The following is a 17,325-nucleotide window of genomic DNA, read 5'->3' on the forward strand; positions in this document are numbered from 1 at the left end:
TTTTTTATGATGGGACAATAATAATTACAGTATACAGTAAAGAGCTTTCAACATCTAACTAAAATTGGAAACCAAAATTATATCGTGCTGGACATCTAACAAAATATAACAAGGACAATGTGAGAGTTTTCCATCGCATGGTTATGCACAGAGAGCTAAGTATATAATAGTGTGCTCGAAACAACTTGGACTCCAACTTCGGGCTTATAAGCTGAGTCATATCAGAGATTGGAATCGAACCAATGATCCTCACGTTATTAGCATCAGTGCTTCAGCGATTACCGCCACTGACAGTTGATAAACACACACACACAATAAATATGATGATACTTGCGTGCATTCATTGCAAATAGTTCATACAGGCGTATTTAAGTCCTTAATATATTTTTATTATTTGATTTTTCATTTTAAATATACACTACATTGAAATTTTGTTATTGATTTGATTCACAAATTTTCTTGATTGCTCGAAAAGTGCACTATTCTTGAAATTGAGCATTATTTTTCCTTCGTGGATTGTCACTGTGAAAACACGCCATAAAAGTTGCCTGAAAGCCACTTGTATTTGATAAGGTCTGAAGCTTTTTCTCCAATCATGAGACACGAAGCGCCGGTCCCCCCTGTCACAGCGTGCGGCATGACAGATGCATCGGCCACCCTCAGGTTCAACAGGCCGTAGACTTGCAGCTGGGGATCCACCACGGAAAACGAATCGGAAGGTGGTCCCATGGAACAAGTGCCCACGACGTTGTACCCACTGGCAGTGGTTGCCCTGATCATGCACCGCCAGTACGTGCGTGTGTGCGGCTTCAGGTGCTGGCATTCCTCGATTATCTCCCACTGTGGCACATACCCAGCACGTCTCAGGGTACCAGATTTCATCAAAAACTCCTGAATGAAGTACGTGCCTTCCAGGAGGAGGAGTTCATCGAGCTCGTGTTCCAAGTAGTTCAGTACAATCACTGGAGGCTGGAAAGGGTCTGTGCTGTTGATCAACACCCTACCCTTGCTACGGGGTCGTAGTACAGTAGGTCGAACGTAAATTCTTTTGTAGAAACAGCATGGGTCTCCCTTGCGATTATCTGGAACGAAGCGGAAGAAAATGTCTGGAATGTTAACAAACGGATGGGCGCTGACAAGTCTAGAGTTTATGTATGCAACCAGTTGAAGTGGGCCCGTTCCAACAAACGGGCCATTTCTGGTCCATAAATACTCGATCAAGTAACGGTACCTCTCTTCAGGACTTGGCATTTGGGCAGTTCCATTAAGGAATATCAGAAAACCATTAAAAGTTACGTGGTCTTGCAAGTTGGTGCCGACCATCAGTTCTTGGATGACAGGGATGTTAAGGGGTTCTAAAACTTCCCGAGGACCGATACCTGACAGCATAAGTATCTTCGGGGAACCGATAGCACCGGCGCACAAAATAACTTCTCTGTTAGCAAACAGTTTGCGTATATTTCCCGTCCGTGTAGCATACTCAACACCGTACACCAACATTCGACTTGAGTCCACAAGAACCCGCGTCACCGTAGCGTAGGCAATCAACCGTAGATTCGACCGGCACTCTAGCACCGGCTTCAAGAAAGCTTTATGCGAACTTACGCGGTTGCCGTTTCTGTACATTGTCTTGGCAATGCCCACACCTTCTTCGGGCTCGACAGAGCTGATGTTTACGAAGCCCAACTCCAAGAAAGCCTTGAAAAGAATCGTGACATTCTCGTCCACGTACGGAAGATTTTCTAAAGTTTCGGACATTTCCACATCGACTTTGGGAAAGCTTCGTAGGGACCTATCGAAGTAGCAGCGCACGTCGCTGTACCCCCAGCCGTAGTTCCCAGAGGCCCGCCAGCGGTCGAAGTCCCAGGGAGTCCCCCGGGAGTAGAGCATGTCCCCCATGGTGCTGGAGCCCCCGAGGCACTTCCCCGCGGGCACCGGGCATCCTCGCGGGCAGGACCGCCGCTGCGGCCGGCTCCTGTAGCGCCAGTCGGCGTCGCTGCCCACGCCGAGGTCCTGGAAGCCAGGGACGTCCGTCCAGCGGGGCTCCTCTCCCCCGGCCTCCAGCACCGCCACCTTCCAGCGAGGGTTCTCCGACAGCCGGCTGCCCACCACGCTGCCCGCCGACCCGGCGCCGACCACCACGAAGTCGTACACGTCGTCGTCCAGCGCCGGGAGCGCCCACGGCTGCCCGCCCGCGGCGACCACAGCCGCAGTCAGCAGCGCGACTGCCTCCAGCATCTGCCGAGTCGAGCATTCACGGGTATCAATGACCTCTAGAATACAGCAGGTCCATAAAGGAATGTCCCAGTTATACATTTTATTAGTATCAACCTCTGAGCGGTGTAGTGTGTTGGTTCAAGGACACAATTAAAGAGTTACTCAAAACAGTTTTAGATAAGCGCATGTGCGAGTACTGCTTTGTTGTTTTCTCGCACGAAGCGCCACCTATGCAAAACGTGCGTTTCGTTTAAAGTTTAATTGTGATCACATATGTGGCAAAAAAAAATCCGCCGATTGAATAGGCAATTTGAGACGACAGAGCTCTTTCTCGCTGGCCTCCACGTTCACCTGACTGCGTTCCGCCGCTGCCTAATGATTTACCAGAGTTGAGACACAGAACTACGGACTACAGACGTGATAACCAAAGTGTGGGAAAAATTTGACTTTTGGTTGGATGTGTGCCATATAACTAAAGGTGCACATATTGAACATCTGTAAGAAAACCTAAGTTAGTTTACCTTCAATTTAATATATGAGTTGTTGTAAGTGTTATAGTATTTTATGGACACCCTTTAGCATTTGTTCATTGACTGCTGTCTTGAGGGACGTCTGGACTGGATAACTTGTGATTCGATACTTCTTTGGTTAAAGATTTTTCACTGCCACCCGGATATAGTTCTTAGGATTAACTGTGACCCAATAGCAAATGCAGCACAAATGTACGGGTAATTGAATTTTAGCTTATCCCGAAATTTTGTGAATTTTCCCGTGTTTCTATCAGTATCAATACACATCAAAACAAAAACGTAATAACGAAGTGTCTATCTGTGATTTCCAAAATTTAAATCAGGGCAATCGCCCAGGGTACCATGACAGCCCTTTCACTACTAACACACCTGTGGTGTACTGCTTAATTTCTTCGGTGTGTTCTTACTGCTGGCGCCAGTACCATTAATAGTACTAGTTGATTTATAAATAGACCCTTTTGTTGTGTGTGTGCTGTCGGGACGATATACACTGGCTGTCACTATTTTTCAAAATATATATAGACATATATATATATATATCTATGGTACTGTTATGCTCTTGTACTCTGACACTTAGAAACATGCATAAACCGTTATTTATCATAAAACACACACTCTTGGACACAGGTAGCTAGGTAACATATATCAACACATAGGGATAGAATTCAGGTTTTTATTATTAAGAATAAAATGTCTATTAATCAGGGACAACTAACATATGTGTAGAGATAAAAATCAATATTAATATAATTAGATAAAAATCACAGAAAAACAATCCTAACGATACTGAACATGACTCGTGGATATGCGCTTATGTAAATTAAACATCAGGAAAATACGTAGCACACATGAATCGTTCACAAAAGTTCGTTAGTGTAAGTTCAGAAAATCAATCAAATGATGTTTTTACGGACGTATTCTTACATAACAGAAAAATGTTTGAAATCATAGCACAATTAATTAGTATGATTACTATTTATGTTTATATTTGGGTTCGTATTTGCCTTGGCTTAACTCAGTTTATATGGTAGAGACACGAAACTTGTACTCCCATTTCACCTCTGGGTATCACAAAATAAAATAATAATTTAAATCTTGGAAATAACAATTCATGACGTAGTTCAGGATAATTGACACCTTTTACGTGAAAACTAAACAGTTTTTAGTCAAATCGAAATGATTCACGAAGAAATTACATACAGCTGGGTATGTCTATGGGCGATACAAACTGCAAGATCTTTACTTACAAATTTTCACTCCTAATAACATATCCGTCAGAATATGCCCTTATAATCTTACACATTATTTATTTATACGTCGTTTAAGCTCATCCTGAGTGTCGGATGACAAATTTAAAATAGGCCTCGCGCCTTTGCGTCGGCATCAGACGCCTTCATACAACCATTTCTCTTATTAATTAAGACGTTCTAGACGCCTCACATCTAAAACACGGCCTCTCATTGGCCGAAACCAAAATCGGTTAACGTAATTTACAATATAAATACCGTAAATAACACTTATTAATACAATTGAAAACACAGAAATGCGGTAAATTTAAAACGAAATTTCCAACAATGAAAATTTCTTAAAGTAATACCCCGAATAAAATCATCGTTAATTCGTTAAGTTCATTAGTCCTTAGAGGGGTATACTCAATTGACTGTCCATATAAGTCCATTTCAGGTCATAGAGCATAGCTCTCGTAGATATACATAATTAATAAAAAATATATTTAATAACTTTTGCGGGTGAACAATATACAAATTTAATAATAAAATTTCATAATAATAATAACAATCAAAATAATAAGATTTTATAAATAATAGTATCATTAAAATAAATCATTACTTTCTGTGCATTATGAAAATAGTAACAGCACAGTGGTATATAAATTTCTTAAGATAAATGAGCAAAACTATAATCGAATCTCAGTTCCAGATTGGTTTCAATAACGTGTTTTAAAGAGTTTAGTTTTCAAATGTATCAAATCCAAGGCTATTTTACAACAGGAGGGCTGTCGCCAAAATATTACAAAAGACAAATCTAAAGTAAAAATAAGTAAATAAAAATAACAGTTACTTGGCTGCCATGCGGAATAGAAGACAAAATTCAGGTATATAAAGGGATCATACTAATATTATAAACGCGAAAGTTTGTAAGTATGGATGGATGGATGTTTGTTACTCTTTCACGTAAAAACTACTGAATGGATTTGAATGAAATTTGGCCTACAGCTAGATTATAACCTGGATTAACACATATACCCCATATTAATATGAAATTCCATCCCTAAGGGAGTGAAAAAGTGATAATTTCATTTTATAACAGAAAAAATCATAGGTCATAGACATACAAATAGTGAGTGAGTATCATTTCTCTATGTCTGACACACGATCATACACATAGTAAGGTCTGGCAAATTCATATTTTTCTCCTTGGTGAGACCATTCCGCTTAGTGGAGCTCGCAGCGACTAGCAAAATAAAGGCGCTAATAACAGTTTTGTTCTTAACTTCGTCAATAGATAGAGTTGCCTTCAATTTTAAACTCACTATCGTTTGATGCGTTTGACATGTCTTTAATTTTCGTTTGTTTGTGCCGTATGCGTTCCTATACCATTCATCCGATTGCGATGAAATTTTGGAGAATTGTTATGCGCATGCCCGTGAAGGTTTCTGAGACGGTATAACTATTTTGCGATAGTTGGAGCACGAATCGTTTCAAAAAAGGTGTTTATTTCATATTATATAGCGTCACTTCGTCTATTTTTGTTGTATAAATGCGCACGCATGACACAATTTATTTAAATAAAAAAGAGAGACAGAGATAGAGCTATATAGAGTCAGATAGAGATACAGAGAGATAAGTTGAGATAGAGCGAGGTATAGAGAATGAAATGGGTTAGATAAAGATATATATAGATGTATAGAGCTATATAGAGATTTATATATAGAATATATAGAGATAGTGGGAAGTATATAAGTACCGTAAAATGGGGCTACTTTGACATATTGTGGAAGTTTTTTGGTGGTTACTTTTTTTTAACATCCTAAATTAATTATATATTTGCTCCATCATAACAATGTGTCCATTGGCTATCAAATTCATATCAATAACACGCCCCACTAGCTGCCCAAAATTTTATATATTTTTTTTAAAAAGTGTCAAAGTTACTCCGAGTGTGGGGTTACTTTGACAAGGCATTTAAATGCAACTGATGTCAAATATCTAAAGCGTAATGGTTACTTTGACATTATTTTGATAAACAAATATTAATATTTTATTCATTATATACAAAATTAAATTAAAAACGAGTTTTGCTAAGCAATATATCATTTTTATTAAAGGCATATTTAACACAATAATATCAAACACTAAGGGTACAATTATAGGCACATAACCAGTCTTGAAATCAATATTATGATGATTTCGAATGTTCCTGGACTCTTTTGACGCGTTTGTGCCCTCGGCGTACTAGGACATTTATCGCCCCCGGGTCATCTGTAATATTTGTCTCATCAAAATAATAAATTAGAGCAGGACGTGTATCCTGTATCCTGGTCTCAGATTCTCAAAAAAACTATTTTATCTCGTTAGGACCCACTGATGCCCTTAAAGTTTTGATGTTTGTGGCCAGTCTTTGCGTGAGGTAGTTTCGAGCTGCAAATTCGTTCACAAAGTCGGCGAGTCAGGTGATCGCAAAGCAAACCCACGCGCCCCCCTCACCCCACTCCCCCCATACTATGCACTAACCCACTCCCCGCACTCACAGCAATCCCCTTCTGCCTCACAAGGTCACGCGAGTTCGCTCCGCACACGTTTACACCATATTTTGGCACTCTGTTAAAGTAGCCCCAAAAACTGTCAAAGTTACCCTTAAAGTCAAAGTAACCCCGTTTTACGGTAGTATATAATAGGGGCAGCTGGGACAGGATTCAGGTTGTGGTGTGTGGTGGGGTCAATGACCGACCGACCTCTGACGTCACGGCGGCCATCTTTGACTCAAAATTCCTCAAAATTCCTCAAAATTCCTCAAAATTGAATCAAAAAGACTCAAAAATTCCCGTTTTAAGAAAAAAATTCCCGTTTTCGAGGGAAACATTCCCGTTTCGAGGGAAAATTTCCCGTTTTATTCCGTAAAAATCCCAGCAGCTAGAAATGTCCATATGTAAGCTTAAGCATCCATGTCTACAGCCTCAGATAAGCCTCATCATGGATGATGTCACCGTTGCAATTTCCGTTACGCCCGCCATCTTTATCCGGCGCGTGGAGCCGAGAGCCGAGCCACATCTCTGACATCACGTCTATCTGTGACGTCACGGCGACCATCTTGGATGAGCGTAACGGGACACAGCGTAACGGGACAAGTAGATCACGGCAGCCATCTTGGATCCGCCATCTTGGATCCGCCATTTTGGATGATGTCATTTTGTTTTCCAGAAAATTCCGGCATTGTGTTGTCCGCCATATTTGATGATGACGTCACCGTTGCAATTTCCGTTACGGCCGCCATCTTTAACTTTTTTATTTATTATCCGATTTTAATGAATTTTTTTTAAAAAATTTAAAAAAATTTAAATAATATAAATTTAATAAAATATTTATAAAAAACATACTTTTTAGACACGGAGTTCGGAGTCCTCGGTTCGAACCCGACGAGGTCAAAAAAAATTAAAAATGGCTACCGATCCTTCCCTCACAGTGGATGCAGGCAGACTGACCCCCACCACTTATGTCAAAGTATACATATCTTCACCTAGTATGACGTCATGTCCGCCATCTTGAAATTTGGACGCCATCTTGAAAATCTTTATTTATTATCCGATTTTAATGAAAAAAATTCCAAAATTCATCAAAAAATTAATGTATTTGAATTCTGTTTGATTATATCGATGTACGTCCTTGGTTCGATTCCCGGCGAGAGTAAACGGTCGATCCTTCCTCCATGAAAGCTACCTAGACTGATCTACCACCACCAGTACCAAGGTATATATCATCAACTGGTATGACATCATGTCCGCCATCTTGTCTTCATCCGCTGGAGACCACCATCTTGTTTTCGTCTGCTAGAGTGTGCCGATAACATGTAGTATAATTATCTGGTCACCATACTTTTGTCCTCATATGTTGACATTGATCATTGACCTTGGCCTTTGACCTTGACCTTGAAATATGACCTTGACATTTGACCTTGACCTTTAAATTTGACCTTGACCTTGAAATTTTACCTTGACCTTGAAATTTGACCTTGACCTTGTAATTTGACCTTGACCTTGAAATTTGACCTTGACCTTGAAATTTGACTTTGTCCTTGTCGACCATCATGGATCCGACATTTTATGTTCAGTACATGCTACCAGGAGCGACCACCTGCCGGAGTACACCATCTTGTGTGTGTACTTGTATTATGGAGTACATTTCCATCTGGTTAATTTTATTCTAACCCGCTACAGTGCAGTAATCATTTATTACTGTGACACACGCCATCTTGAAATTTGGACGTCATCTTGAAAATCCGTAATTTTAATGCTAGAGATTCGGGAAAAAGTTCAAAAGTCTCCGATGAAATCAATTATTAATTTACAAATTAAATCGATGGATTCTTGTCCACGGTTCGATTCTTGACCAGTGACAGTTGTAACAAATTATTAAATAAATTTTATATTCTGTTTTCCATTACCTTTCGTAGTGTTTATTAATCATTCACTCTACGAAAAACAACTCAAGTCAATATACCTGACCAACGAATTAATACAGTGCCGATTATCATATTATGAAAGTCTAATTTTTCAATGATCTGAATAACCTATAAGCCGTTCATGTAAAAAGCCACACATATAGATCAATTGCCTTCAGTCCATGAGACCGATTCATGTCATTATCAGACGTATAGGCTAGTCATTTCAGGACCGCATGACCTTCGACGTTAGCTAATTATATTCAATTAATCCATCGTGACATTTTTATACATTCTAAAGGATCAAGTAACCTTGAAAAATATTTTAGTAACACCAAGAGGTTTTAAACCTGTAAATATTCAATCACTACATTTTGTACTACGCGCAATCAACAAAAATGAAGCACCATCAACGAAAAGGCAGCACATTTGGAAGCACCGACAACGAAAAGGCAGCACCGCCAACGAAAAGACAGCACCGCCAACGAAAAGGCAGCACATTTGGAAGCACCGACAACGAAAAGGCAGCACCGCCAACGAAAAGGAAGCACATTTGGAAGCACCGACAACGAAAAGGCAGCACCGCCAACGAAAAGGCAGCACATTTGGAAGCACCGACAACGAAAAGGCAGCACCGCCAACGAAAATGAAGCACATTTGGAGGCACCGACAACGAAAAGGCAGCACCGCCAACGAAAAGGCAGCACATTTGGAAGCACCGACAACGAAAAGGCAGCACCGCCAACGAAAAGGAAGCACATTTGGAAGCACCGACAACGAAAAGGCAGCACCGCCAACGAAAAGGAAGCACATTTGGAAGCACTGACAACGAAAAGGCAGCACCGGCATCGAAAAAGGTACCACATTTGGAAGCACCGACAACGAAAAGGCAGCGCATTTGGAAGCACCGACAAAGAAAAGGCAGCACCGCCAACGAAAAGGCAGCGCATTTGAAAGCAACGTCAACGAAAAGGCAGCACCGTCATCGTAAAGGCACGGACCGCTAGACCGGGTCATGACAATATCAGACATATAGACCATGAACTCAGTACACACAGGAAAAAGGAATGTACACGCAGGAAAACGGAACGTACACGCAGGAAAACGGAATTTACACTCAGGAAAACGGAATGTACACGCAGGAAAACGGAATACACACAGGAAACGGAACGTACACACAGTACACACAGGAAACGGAACGTACACACAGTACATACAGGAAACGGAACGTACACACAGTACACACAGGAAACGGAACGTACACACAGTACACACAGGAAACTGAAAGTACACACAGTACACACAGGAAACGGAACGTACACACAGTACACACAGGAAACGGAACGTACACACAGTACACACAGGAAACGGAACGTACACACAGTACACACAGAAAACGGAATTTACACACAGTACACACAGGAAACTGAACGTACACACAGTACACACAGGAAACGGAACGTACACACAGTACACACAGAAAACGGAACGTACACACAGTACACACAGGAAACGGAACGTACACACAGTACACACAGGAAACGGAACGTACACACAGTACACACAGAAAACGGAACGTACACACAGTACACACAGGAAACGGAACGTACACACAGTACACACAGGAAACGGAACGTACACACAGTACACACAGAAAACGGAACGTACACACAGGAAACGGAACGTACACACAGTACACACAGGAAACGGAACGTACACACAGTACACACAAAAAAAAATTATAAATAAAAACAAAACAAAAAATTCAAACATTCTGCTAGCTTGTGAACTTCTCATTGTTGAGCAAAGATAGAGTTCTAGTACAAGCCAGAATGTTTGAATTTTTTTTTGTTTTTATTTTTAATTTTTTATTTATTTATTTTTTTTGTATTTTTATGATATCAAAGAAAGCTTGTGGCGGTTTTCTCCGTGTGCTCCTGATTATTCTTGCCAATATTATGATGGTTTTCTCCGTGTGCTCCTGATTATTCTTATCAATATTTTGATGGTTAATCCGTGTGCTTGCGACCATTCCTGCGGTTTCGATCAAAGGTCAAGGTCACACCCATCCAAGATGGCCGTCGTGACGTCGTAATCCAAGATGGTGTACCGTGAGAAATCTGAGAAGCACGGACGAACTTTTTTCTCCTTGGATACTATCGAAGCCAACCTCCCTTTGCGATCGATAGTGAGCGTTCCGCATCCCACATTAATGAAATATATATTATTTACCTGCAAGCAACACGTGGCGCCATCTGTTGACGACAGCCGGAACTACTTGCATCAACTTGCTTTGCATTTGATAACTTAACTCTCGCTGATGAAATATTTCAAAAACTCTATTTAAGAAATGGTTCCAATTGGAGAAAACTGACAGTTTGTATCTAACATTAGTCACAGAAGCTACCATGGATCGTGGTTTGATATCTATAGCTGAATCGGAAGGAAGCCGCTGTAGATACTGTGGCAAGGATTTTGTCATGAGAAGGAATGCTAGACGTCATGAGAAGAATGATTGTGCTAGAAACCCACTACGCAACATGTTAATCTGTAATCGTTGTAGCAGGTTGTTAACACGAATTGACAGCTTAAAAAGACATGGTAAAACATGTAAAGTCAAGACTACTTACGGCATAGAGGACACCGATGGATCCACTAGGCTAAAGAAGAGTGATCTGCATTATGACAATAATTTTCCTTGTCCTGAGCGTGATGGTATTAGCTCACCCGGTCGTGAGGAAGAACATAAATTGAAGGATGCTAATGGCTTCGGGAAGACTGAAACTAATGGAAGTATCAACACCGTGAAAAGTGAGAATACATTCAAGCCTATATTCAGTAGATCCTCCATTCTTTGTAAAAATGATGGACTCCTAAAAAGGAAGCACGAAGACGATGAAGACACTTCGACATCATCGATAGCGAATTCATACGGTAATCTGGGTAAAGAGGATGTCTTCTACAGTGATTGTTACAGTGACTCTGAGGCTGTTGACAAAGGCATAGACTGTGATGAAGCACCTAGAGCTGACAAGATCGAAGAATGTGGCGATGTCCTGAGACCGAAACGATGGAAACGTCGTGTTATAATAAATAAATCTGATAATGCTTATTATGATCACTGGGACGATTGTGATATTAAAAGTATTTATAATAAACAAGCAAGTAAGATGGTGGTAGAAGAGATTGATTACACATCATGGAAAGATCCAAACTTATTGGTTGACCGGCTAAGACTTCTACATGGCTCGCTTTGTGCAGGAAACTATCCGTGCATCAAAGAAATATCCTTCATACTCAAAGAACTGAGGAAAGCTGTCTACATACAATAATGGCTTCTTTTACTTGTATTTGTGTAATGTTGAGAAGTAATAAAATATTGAAAGTAAACATTTAATGTTTTTTATTTCTTGTATTCTGATTTCCAACTAAGCCTGTGTGTGTTTCCGCTACTGTATGTGTGATCATTACGTTTCCTGTGTGTATTGTGTGTACGTTCCGTTTCCTGTGTGTACTGTGTGTACGTTCCGTTTCCTGTGTGTACTGTGTGTACGTTCCGTTTTCTGTGTGTACTGTGTGTACGTTCCGTTTCCTGTGTGTACTGTGTGTACGTTCCGTTTCCTGTGTGTACTGTGTGTACGTTCCGTTTTCTGTGTGTACTGTGTGTACGTTCCGTTTCCTGTGTGTACTGTGTGTTCGTTCCGTTTCCTGTGTGTACTGTGTGTAAATTCCGTTTTCTGTGTGTACTGTGTGTACGTTCCGTTTCCTGTGTGTACTGTGTGTACGTTCCGTTTCCTGTGTGTACTGTGTGTACGTTCCGTTTCCTGTGTGTACTGTGTGTACTTTCAGTTTCCTGTGTGTACTGTGTGTACGTTCCGTTTCCTGTGTGTCCTGTGTGTACGTTCCGTTTCCTGTATGTACTGTGTGTACGTTCCGTTTCCTGTGTGTACTGTGTGTACGTTCCGTTTCCTGTGTGTATTCCGTTTTCCTGCGTGTACATTCCGTTTTCCTGAGTGTAAATTCCGTTTTCCTGCGTGTACGTTCCGTTTTCCTGCGTGTACATTACTTTTTCCTGTGTGTACTGAGTTCATGGTCTATATGTCTGATATTGTCATGACCCGGTCTAGCGGTCCGTGCCTTTACGATGACGGTGCTGCCTTTTCGTTGACGTTGCTTTCAAATGCGCTGCCTTTTCGTTGGCGGTGCTGCCTTTTCTTTGTCGGTGCTTCCAAATGTGCTGCCTTTTCGTTGTCGGTGCTTCCAAATGTGGTACCTTTTTCGATGCCGGTGCTGCCTTTTCGTTGTCAGTGCTTCCAAATGTGCTTCCTTTTCGTTGGCGGTGCTGCCTTTTCGTTGTCGGTGCTTCCAAATATGCTTCCTTTTCGATGCCGGTGCTGCCTTTTCGATATCGGTGCTTCCAAATGTGCTTCCTTTTCGTTGGCGGTGCTGCCTTTTCGTTGTCGGTGCTTCCAAATGTGCTGCCTTTTCGTTGGCGGTGCTGCCTTTTCGTTGTCGGTGCCTCCAAATGTGCTTCATTTTCGTTGGCGGTGCTGCCTTTTCGTTGTCGGTGCTTCCAAATGTGCTGCCTTTTCGTTGGCGGTGCTGCCTTTTCGTTGTCGGTGCTTCCAAATGTGCTTCCTTTTCGTTGGCGGTGCTGCCTTTTCGTTGTCGGTGCTTCCAAAGGTGCTGCCTTTTCGTTGGCGGTGCTGTCTTTTCGTTGGCGGTGCTGCCTTTTCGTTGTCGGTGCTTCCAAATGTGCTGCCTTTTCGTTGATGGTGCTTCATTTTTGTTGATTGCGCGTAGTACAAAATGTAGTGATTGAATATTTACAGGTTTAAAACCTCTTGGTGTTACTAAAATATTTTTCAAGGTTACTTGATCCTTTAGAATGTATAAAAATGTCACGATGGATTAATTGAATATAATTAGCTAACGTCGAAGGTCATGCGGTCCTGAAATGACTAGCCTATACGTCTGATAATGACATGAATCGGTCTCATGGACTGAAGGCAATTGATCTATATGTGTGGCTTTTTACATGAACGGCTTATAGGTTATTCAGATCATTGAAAAATTAGACTTTCATAATATGATAATCGGCACTGTATTAATGCGTTGGTCAGGTATATTGACTTGAGTTGTTTTTCGTAGAGTGAATGATTAATAAACACCACGAAAGGTAATGGAAAACAGAATATAAAATTTATTTAATAATTTGTTACAACTGTCACTGGTCAAGAATCGAACCGTGGACAGGAATCCATCGATTTAATTTGTAAATTAATAATTGATTTCATCGGAGACTTTTGAACTTTTTCCCGAATCTCTAGCATTAAAATTACGGATTTTCAAGATGACGTCCAAATTTCAAGATGGCGTGTGTCACAGTAATAAATGATTACTGCACTGTAGCGGGTTAGAATAAAATTAACCAGATGGAAATGTACTCCATCATACAAGTACACACACAAGATGGTGTACTCCGGCAGGTGGTCGCTCCTGGTAGCATGTACTGAACATAAAATGTCGGATCCATGATGGTCGACAAGGACAAAGTCAAATTTCAAGGTCAAGGTCAAATTTCAAGGTCAAGGTCAAATTTCAAGGTCAGGGTCAAATTTCAAGGTCAAGGTCAAATGTCAAGGTCATATTTCAAAGGCCAAGGTCAATGATCAATGTCAACAGATGAGGACAAAAGTATGGTGACCAGATAATTATACTACATGTTATCGGCACACTCTAGCAGACGAAAACAAGATGGTGGTCTCCAGCGGATGAAGACAAGATGGCGGACATGATGTCATACCAGTTGATGATATATACCTTGGTACTGGTGGTGGTAGATCAGTCTAGGTAGCTTTCATGGAGGAAGGATCGACCGTTTACTCTCGCCGGGAATCGAACCAAGGACGTACATCGATATAATCAAACAGAATTCAAATACATTAATTTTTTGATGAATTTTGGAATTTTTTTCATTAAAATCGGATAATAAATAAAGATTTTCAAGATGGCGTCCAAATTTCAAGATGGCGGACATGACGTCATACTAGGTGAAGATATGTATACTTTGACATAAGTGGTGGGGGTCAGTCTGCCTGCGTCCACTGTGAGGGAAGGATCGGTAGCCATTTTTAATTTTTTTTTGACCTCGTCGAGTTCGAACCGAGGACTCCGAACTCCGTGTCTAAAAAGTATGTTTTTTATAAATATTTTATTAAATTTATATTATTTAAATTTTTTTAAATTTTTTTAAAAAAATTTCATTAAAATCGGATAATAAATTAAAAAGTTAAAGATGGCGGCCGTAACGGAAATTGCAACGGTGACGTCATCATCCAATATGGCGGACAACACAATGCCGGAATTTTCTGGAAAACAAAATGACATCATCCAAAATGGCGGATCCAAGATGGCGGATCCAAGATGGCTGCCGTGATCTACTCGTCCCGTTACGCTGTGTCCTGTTACGATCATCCAAGATGGTCGCCGTGACGTCACAGATAGACGTGATGTCAGAGATGTGGCTCGGCTCTCGGCTCTACGCGCCGGCGCCAGGCGCCGGATAAAGATGGCGGGCGTAACGGAAATTGCAACGGTGACATCATCCATGATGAGGCTTATCTGAGGCTGTAGACATGGATGCTTAAGCCTACATATGGACATTTCTAGCTGCTGGGATTTTTACGGAATAAAACGGGAAATTTTCCCTCGAAACGGGAATTTTTCCCTCGAAAACGGGAATTTTTGAGTCATTTTGAGTCAATTTTGAGGAATTTTGAGGAATTTTGAGTCAAAGATGGCCGCCGTGACGTTAGAGGTCGGTCGGTCATTGACCCCACCACACACCACAACCTGAATCCTGTCCCAGCTGCCCCTATTATATACTACTTATATATGTAGATATAAAGAGATAAATATAGATAGAGAGACAGTACATAGATGTATATAGATGTAGATAGAGATAAATATATATATAGATAGATGGATAGATGATTTGTATATGTGGAACTACTTCAAACAAATTACAAAACAAAACTGAATGAGGCATTGCAATGCAGGCCGAGCATTAGCAAGATAATGGAATCTTTTCAATATTAGTAATCTCTTATTTTTCAGCTTTTTTCTATATTACTTTATAAAGTCTAAATTACATACAGACCAGGTAAATAACTATAAACTGGCAGAACAACGTCTGTCGGGATCTGAAAGTGATATAAATTAATTTTCACACTAGACATTCAAATTAAGAAGACAATTACTAACTACATCTGATTTCGAAAAAGGTCCCCTTCACCCTGTGTTCAGCCTAGGCAACGCCGGGTATTGCAGCTAGTAGTAAATATGTAGAGTATTTAAATACGAAAACACATGTACAAGCGCACAGGTGAGTGTACTATCTGAACGAGATTTTGTGAAAATTTTCCTCGAATTCGTGAGTTAACTGTGATGGAAGTAAACTTACTTGTTGGACTGGCGAACTTTGTAAATTGAGTTGCCCTGCACAACATTCATTTCAAATCTGTATACAGTAGATATACTAATGATATTAGAGACCAATCTTAACTGCCTTGGATTTGATACATTTAAGAAAAGATTTATTATTATGAAATTGTTTGTAAATTTGTGTTTCGAGAAGCATTAGAAAAATACTTCGTAATAAAAGCATGACTGCAAGAAAAATATGTAGAAGAAACAGGTCTTATTATTAACGTAGTCCAAGTATAATTTTAACATACCATATATTTAGAGCTGGTGCAGAAAACTGATTATCTGCAAATGTGATTTCGATAAAGTAAGATAGAGAAACCTAATATTGCTTGTAACAGTGTATATTGATGCATTTTAATCAATTAAATTGTCATATTTAACAAAAGTGTCATGTCTCGTACAAAAGTTTAAAAGTATAACGTATACTTGGCATTGTAACCCAAAAAGAAAACAAATACACATTTAAATATTTTTCTATACCAATATAATTTTTATGGTAAACAGTATAATAAACATTAATTTAAATATTTCAGAATGATCAAGAATTTCAAACTGCGAGAACACTCAAAACCTCACAGTAAAGTGTATGTGTATATATCGTACATTTTAATATTCAAGATTTTGAAAAACTATAGTATACTATTTAATTTGTAGAATTGCAACATGAATTCTACATATTCTACAGAAGTAGGTTTTATAATTTAAATTTCTTAATTGTATTACAAAAAAATGTGTATGTTCATACAAATTATTAACACTTTGGAATACTGTCCAGCTTAATTTGCATTATACTCGTAAGCAAGCAGTAAGGCTATTAAAATAATAAGTGCCTAACCAGACAAGATTCCGATATGAAATAAGTGACGTCTGAGTTTGCATACCGAGAATACGAAGAAATCGGTGGTTAAGGTAGCTGACTCACCTTTTAAGAGATAGATCAAGCACACGTTTTTAAAACCTTTCTGTGAAAACAATCTCGTACGAGTTATATCAGAAAGAAAATGTACAAAATAAATTGAAGGGGTAACAATTATGTGCACAAATTTTCGCTAGTGAAAACACTTATGTACGTAACTCAATTGAACAAAAAAACTATAAATTAAAATTAACTATTTGCCAAAATACGATATAGCTATGATGTTCATGGTACAATATGAAAAAGATCAAAAAAATTTATTGCGATTTTTACAAATCTCGTAATCTATACTAATATTATAAAGATGAAGAGTTTGTTTGCTTGTTTGTTTGTTTGAACGCGCTAATCTCAGGAACCACTTGTCCGATTTGAAAAATTCTTTCAGTGTTGGATAGTACATTTATCGAGGAAGGCTATAGGCTATATTATATTATCAATAACATTAGGGATCCTTACTAAAAGTCCAATTTAGAATCAAATGCGTTGGAGGGGGTT

The 17,325-nt window shown here is 39.8% G+C and overlaps 2 protein-coding genes across 2 annotated transcripts in view; one reads left to right on the plus strand and one right to left on the minus strand.

The window, feature by feature from the left end:
• LOC134528950 (glucose dehydrogenase [FAD, quinone]-like) overlaps positions 1–17,325 on the minus strand; it is a 23,733-nt gene continuing 6,408 nt past the window's right edge. The window contains exon 2 of the mRNA XM_063362621.1: positions 1–2,238. Within this exon, the coding sequence (XP_063218691.1) occupies positions 520–2,238 (1,719 nt within the window). The 3' untranslated portion in view covers positions 1–519. The remainder of the gene's footprint in view (positions 2,239–17,325) is intronic.
• LOC134527567 (spidroin-1-like) overlaps positions 15,795–17,325 on the plus strand; it is a 15,891-nt gene continuing 14,360 nt past the window's right edge. Inside the window, exon 1 of the mRNA XM_063360397.1 lies at positions 15,795–15,810. Within this exon, the coding sequence (XP_063216467.1) occupies positions 15,795–15,810 (16 nt within the window). The remainder of the gene's footprint in view (positions 15,811–17,325) is intronic.

This window comes from Bacillus rossius, chromosome 1 (genome assembly GCF_032445375.1).
Source record: "Bacillus rossius redtenbacheri isolate Brsri chromosome 1, Brsri_v3, whole genome shotgun sequence".
NCBI lineage: Eukaryota > Metazoa > Arthropoda > Insecta > Phasmatodea > Bacillidae > Bacillus > Bacillus rossius.